This window comes from Vombatus ursinus, unplaced genomic scaffold, assembly GCF_900497805.2.
Source record: "Vombatus ursinus unplaced genomic scaffold, bare-nosed wombat genome assembly UNPS02000046.1, whole genome shotgun sequence".
NCBI classification, from domain to species: Eukaryota; Metazoa; Chordata; class Mammalia; order Diprotodontia; family Vombatidae; genus Vombatus; species Vombatus ursinus.
Genome location: NW_020939824.1, coordinates 118813 through 125717, shown reverse-complemented (window position 1 = coordinate 125717; position 6905 = coordinate 118813). Strand labels below are relative to the sequence as shown.

Below are 6905 nucleotides of genomic sequence, written 5' to 3'. Positions count from 1 at the left end.
TAGTGAGGGTCTCTGGATTTTCGGGAGCCTCTGGTACCAGGTCCCTAACAGATGGTGGGGCAAGAGTCAATATGGCTTGTGGATTAAGGATGGGATTCGGACCTATTGGGAGTGTACGGGTGGGAACTGCGATTTTCTGAATGGTAAAAAGGACCCCATTATCCCACCCAGTCATGTATAACCTTAAACCCCAAGAATGCCCGAGATTCCAAGAGTCATCAGTGTCCAGCTTGACTGTTAGAATCATAGGGTTACATTTCCCAGGCCAGCAGGAGGTGGGGAGGGGGCTTTGTCTCTCCAGGGTGATTAGGGGGTCCCGGCCGCCCCTAGGAATCCACCTGGCCACAGTCTCACAACCCCATTCTGCGCAGTGAAAGTGATTACTACCCTGACAGGAAGGATTCCCCGTGGCCGGACAAACATAGAATTCAATACTTCTGATTCTCACTTCCCCTACCCCGGGTATGGTTGGAGTGGTGGGAAAAGTGGGGCAGTATCCCCATCCCCCAGCGATAGGGTCCCGCATAGCCCGGTTTTGATTCCATCCTGGTCCCAAGAGGGCACAGAGGTCAAACCTGAAAGTGGGGGCTCCGTAACTGGTGAGAGCTTGGACGGTGGTCCCATCGTTAGTTCGGGAGAGAATCCAGCTGGATGGGGTAGGGCTATAGGGGTCACCCAAAGTCATCCCACAAGCAAAAAGAAAGAGAAGAAGAGTCAAGTTCTGGAGAGTCGAAGCTTTAGGTCGGACACTGCTTCTGCTGTCCAGGCGGTGGAGTTGGGCTCTGGGGCCTTCTTGATGTGTGACCGATGTATCCATGCCTTGTGGCCGGCAACCTTGACGGCAGAGGGGTTGCAGAAGATAATTTGATACGGGCCCGTTGACCGTGGTTCCAGGGCTGGTCCAGCTGGAAGCTTGCGAGTGAGGACCCAGTCTCCCGGTGACAGGGCGTCCGATGAAGTTGCAGGGTCTGGTTCTTTCCCCGCAGCTTTCAGGACTGAGCGCACAGCGTTCTGGATCTCACGCAAAGCCTGGAAGGACTTAAGAAGAGTCGGATTAGTGAAATCTGGGGCTGGAATAGCTGCAGATACTCTTGGAATAATAGGAGGGGGGGGCTCCATAGAGGATCTCGTATGGAGATAAAGAGAGGGTTGAGGAATTGGGAGTACACCGGGCCCGGAGGAGGGCGAAGGGAAGGAGACTGACCCAGCTATCGCCAGTTTCTATTTTAAGTTTAGCAATGTGCTCCTTTAGAGTTCTATTCATCCTCTCTACCTGCCCTGAACTTTGAGGCCTATATGCACAGTGCAATTTCCATTTCAATCCCAGCATCTTTGATAGGCTTTGAATTGTTGCGGATACAAATGCTGGGCCGTTGTCAGAGCCTATCGAGGCCGGCAGGCCAAATCTAGGAATAAGTTCAAAGAACAGCTTTTTGGCCACTACGGTTGCAGTTTCAGTTTTGACTGGAAATGCTTCTGGCCATCCAGAAAATGTGTCCACGAATACAAGGAGAAAACGGTACCCTCCCAACCCAGTTCCCATGTCAGTAAAGTCTACTTCCCAATGGTCGCCAGGAAATGTCCCTCGTGGTCTATCAGTCGGTATCCTTGATTGTGATGGCGGGTTGACTTTGGCACATGCAAGGCATCTTCTTGCGGCTTCCTCGGCTGCCTGCTTCATCCCAGGGCTGTAGAAGTGTCGGCTCACCAGGTCGTAAAGCCGGGTTCCACCTAAGTGGGTAAGGCTATGAAGAGTCATCAACAGGGGTAGCAACAGTGCCTTGGGCAGAATTAGCAAGCCATTTGGGTGTCTTCTCCATCCCCCCTTTTCAGGGGTGCCATCCGGATCACTGGATTGATAAGACGGTTGGACAGGCAGCATCCCCTCAGGTTCCACGACCATAGCGGGTATCAAGGGCTTGCAGGCAGCCGCTCGGGCAGCCCTATCCGCTGCCGCGTTCCCTAGAGACGGGGAGTCAGTTCCACGGGTGTGAGCAGGAACATGAATTACCGCCACCTCCTTGGGAAGCCAGACAGCATCCAGCAGTTCCTGGATCTGACTCTTGTTCCTAATCTCCTTACCCGCCAAGGTTAACAGTCCCCGTTGGAGATATACATATCCATGGACATGAACAGTGGCAAAGGCATAGCGGCTATCAGTGTAGATGTTTACTCGCCTGCCTGCAGAGAGTCTAAGGGCTTGAGTTAAGGCAATGAGTTCAGCACGTTGAGCAGATGTGCCGGGGGGTAGAGAGGTCTCCCAGAGGGTCTCAACCAGAGTGACCACGGCTGCACCCGCCCTACGGATCCCCTCCTGAACAAAACTGCTGCCGTCCGTGAAAAGCACTAGGTCTGGGTTTGTTAAAGGAACATCAGTAAGTCCAGGGCGGGACGTGTGGATGGAGTCCAGTGTGTCCAGGCAATCATGTATAGGGGAGGAAGGAGGGGAGTCAGGGAGCAGGGTGGCCGGGTTGAGTGTGACCGGAGGAGCAAAGGTGATGCGCGCGGGATCGAGGAGTAGGGATTGGTAATGAGTCAGGCATGAATTTGAGATCCATCTTGTCGGCGGGGAATGTAAAAGCTGTTCCAGATGATGCGATGCTGAAATCTCAAGAGGCTGCCCGAAGGTGAGCTTAGCGGCTTCTCTAACCAACATGGCAACGGCCACCACAGTTCGCAGGCAAGAGGGCCACCCGGAAGCCACAGGGTCCAGCTGCTTGGAGAGATAGGCAACAGGATGATTCCAGGGCCCCAGGGGCTGGGTCAGAACCCCTTTGGCCACAGCTCGAGACTCAGACACATAGAGGCGGAAGGGCTTGGACAGGTCTGGCAGGGAGAGGGTAGGCGTGCTGGACAGCGCCTTTCGAAGCTTGTCTAATGCTTCCTGCTGCTGTGGTCCCCAAACAAATTGGGTGGGTTCACCTGTCAGAGCTTCATATAGGGGTTTGGCAACCTCGGCAAACCCCAAGATCCAGAGGCGACAGTATCCAGCCATCCCCAGGAATTCCCGGAGCCCGCGGCGGTCCCTCGGGGCAGGCATGCCCAAAATGGTAGCTACACGCCCCCGAGACAGTAACCTTTGACCGGAACGAAGAGTGAAACCCAAGTAAACAATGGATTGAGAGCACAGTTGTGCTTTCTTTCCAGAGATGCGATAGCCGGAAGCCTCAAGCAACTGGAGAAGGTGGAGAGTTGCATCTTTGCATATTGCCTCAGAGGAGGTAGCCAACAAAAGGTCATCAACATACTGGAGGAGAGTGACCTCCGGATACGAGACCCAGAAGGCGGCCAAGTCGGAGGCCAGAGCTGACCCAAAAAGTGTAGGGGAGTTCTTAAAACCTTGGGGAAGCCGGGTCCAGGTGAGCTGAGAGGATGTCCCAGTGTTAGGATCTGTCCAAGTAAAAGCGAATATAGGTTGGCTTACTGGTGCCAAGGGAATGGAAAAGAAAGCGTCCTTCAGGTCCAAAACAGTATACCAAGTCCGAGCAGGGTCCAGGGAAGACAGCAACGTGTACGGGTTTGGTACAGTAGGATGTACAGTTTCCACCCGGGCGTTGACTTCTCGTAGATCCTGGACAGGACGGAAGTCTCCAGACCCGGGCTTGCAAACTGGAAGTAGGGGGGTGTTCCACGAGCTCTGGCAGGGTCGTAGAATGCCTGCCGCCAAGAGTCGATCGATGTGAGGCTTGATGCCCAAAAGGGCAGCTCGAGTCAACGGGTATTGTTGGACACACGCAGGGGTTGCTGTGGACTAGAGCTGGACCACCACTGGGGGCTGGTGTCCTGCTAGACCAAACGGGTTGGTCTCAGCCCAGACCCCAGGAACCAAGCCTTTGAAATGGTTCAACAGAGTTAGGGAAGTAGGGGTGGAGGTGGTCGAGGGGCGGTCTGGGGAAAACGTTAGGGGGAGGAGGTGAGACTCCTCCGACAACGGGCAGGTGAGAACAAGTTGTGGCAGGTTGAACCCGAGAGTGGGGTTAGGTCCCTTAAAGGAAATGATAGCCTGAAGTTTGTGCAGGAGATCTCTGCCAAGCAAGGGGTAAGGGCAATCGGGCATCACTAGAAATGAATGGGAAACTAGGCCCTTCCCTAACTGGACTTCCCAAGAAGTGGTGAGGGGTACAGACTGTTTTCGTCCAGTAGCTCCCTGGACCTGCACAGTGGATGATGAGAGGGAGCCCAGTGGGGATTTCAGGACCAATGCCGCAGCTCCAGAGTCGACTAGGAATGAGACAGGTTGACCCCCAACACTGAGAGTAACCCTCGGCTCCAGGGGGTCAAGAGTCACAACGGACTTTGAGCCGGGGCACCCCTAGTCTGTATTCAAAGTCAATAAAGGCTCTGCCTTCTCTTTCAGCCCACGATTAGGGCACTCAGATTTCCAATGGCCCATGGCTTTGCAGTAAGCACACTGGTCCCGAGCTAAAGGAGGCCTTCCCAAGCCTTTACCCTTATAGGGGCGCCCAGCGTTTGGCCCCTCCCGCCTTCCTTTCCACCCTTGCTTCTGAGCCTCCCCTGGAACCTGTGCTAAAGCTGCCACTACCGCCCTTGCGACCGTGCGAGTTTGCTTGTCTTGAGCCTCTTCACGATAGTCAAACACCCGCTTGACCACTTCCATGAGTTCAGTCAGATTTTTACCCTCAAAACCTTCAAGTTTCTGTAGCTTCCGACGGATGTCCGGAGCCGAATTGGTTACAAAATCAATTACGATGGCTCTCCGGTTATTGGGATCCTCTGGGTCGATAGGGGTGTAGGTTCGATATGCCTCGTAGAGGCGCTCCAAGTATGCAGCTGGGGACTCATTCTTGCCCTGTCTAACCTCACTGACTTTGGACATATTGGTTGGTTTATGTGCTGCTGCCCATAACCCTCCCAGCAACAACTGGCGATACCTGTCCAGTGCTTCCCTACCGCGATCAGTGCTGGGGTCCCAGTCGGGCCGGTTCTCAGGGAAGATGTGGTTGAAGCGCGCCGGGTCAGTAGAGGGATGTCCATCTGGGTCCAGAACTCCCTTCCTGGCTTCTAAAAGAATCCTGTCACGCTCCTCGGTTGTGAAAAGAACCCGGAGGAGTTGCTGGCAGTCATCCCAAGTGGGCTGATGAGTATAAAAGACAGTCTCTAGGAGGGAGATTAGGCTCTGGGGCTTATCAGAGAAGGATGGGTTTTGCTGTTTCCAATTGTACAAATCACTGGTGGAGAAGGGAACATATACCATGAACGGTCTCCCTGATTCTCCGGGAGGGGAAGGAACTTGCCGCAGGGGAAACGCTGACACAGTGGAATCTGGGGTCAAACTGGAATTAGAAGGGCCATAAGGAGCACCTGCTCGAGTATGGGGTGGACTTATCAGAGGAGGGGCTGAGGGGCTCAGAGACCCTGAGGTTGGGTACGGGGGTGGATCTGAAACCTGGGACTGGGAGTACTCGGCTGGATCTAGGGGGTCAGAATCAGGGGGTGGTAAGACAGGAGAGAGCTGTGTGACGACCTTAGGACTTTCGGGAGGCTTGCAGCTAAAGGTCGTCTTTGATTCCGTTCCTGGTCTTAGTTTTGAAAGAGCCTGGACCTGTAGTGGTCCCGAAGGGGGCTTGAAATCAATCCAGGCGGTGATATAGGGGACCTGATCGGGGTGGCCAGGTATACCATAGACAACTCCCCTTACCCGGCCGGCCACCGAGACGTCAAACGTACCCTCCGGGGGCCAGCCTACCTCGAAGGTGGGCCATTCCTGTTGGCAAAAGAGAGCTAGTTTCTTCTTAGTAACCTGAAACCCATAACCTTCTGCTATATGCCGATATTGCTTGAAGTTCTGTAAGACAATAAAGAGAGGGGAGCCTGGCTTAGGGCTCGAGGGTCCCTGTCCCATGGTGGATTAAGGACTGAGAAAGAAAAGAGTAACAAATAGACGTGCTCACGTAGGCAAGGACCAAACACGGACACAGGGAAGACACAGTCAAGACAGGGTAGAGGGGAATCAAACTGCCTCAATTCCGAACAACCTGGACAATGAGACAGGAATTTACACCCCCCTCCTCACGGAACAAATAGTAGATAGACGCACACACACAGTCGACACAAAAACGGGAAAAAAAAAGACACAGTCAAAACCCTGGATGCTCCTGACACAGTAGCGGGGAACAAACCCGTCTCAGTTCCAAACAACCTGGAGAATGAGGCAGGAAGTCTTCCCCCCCCACCCCGCCACGGAGCGCACAGTGGACACACACACACACACACACACACAGTGACATCGGCGCCGGACAGACACAATCAGACAGGCAGGACTCTCACACGGCGTCCCGTGGAGGTCAGTAAGGGCGTTGCAGCTGCGTCCAGCCTGGCCACTTACTTCAGAAGAGTACTCACCAGAACAGACAGATTACAGATTGCTCTATGCCCAATTGAGGATTTGTGGTCCGGGCAGCCTGGTGCGCACGGGCTATCTCAGCATTCGGGGCCAGGGAACGTCTTCCTGGTGGCCACCCGCTGGACAGTGAGAAGCCTGGCCTTCCAGAGATGCCCGTGTCTGGTGCCCAGAGGGCGATCTCGGTGGGACCTCCAAATGAAATGGACGGGCCGAGAGTAACCAGACACACGCCAAATTAGAAAATAGAGAGCATTTACTGGAGCCGGCCGGCGACTGTCCCCTGGATGCAATCCTAGGAGAAACAGTGCCAGGCAAGAGAAATAACAAAGCTTTATACCCAACAGTTTTCAATCATAGATACTAATCCTTTGATGTAGTGAAATTTACAATCATGGATTAGCGATCCTTTGAGGCAGGGGAATTTACAATCGTGGATTCGCAATCCTTTGAGGTAGGGACTAAGGAGGTCAGGCTAGGTTTGTGACAACTCAGTCCACTTCAATTGTTTAAATTAAGTATTTCTAAAAAGTATTTTTGTGAA

General features: G+C 53.6%; 1 protein-coding gene across 1 annotated transcript; it reads right to left on the bottom strand.

Moving 5' to 3' along the window:
• Positions 1-714: 714 nt before the first annotated feature.
• Positions 715-6553, bottom strand: LOC114049688 (the record flags this gene model as incomplete). Its single annotated transcript, XM_027871395.1, is given in 5 exon segments — positions 715-1110; positions 1112-4221; positions 4363-5118; positions 5323-5806; positions 6381-6553. Coding segments are annotated over 5 exon segments (4919 nt in total), but the record flags the coding sequence as incomplete, so codon positions are not given.
• Between the last annotated feature and the right edge of the window lie 352 nt (positions 6554-6905).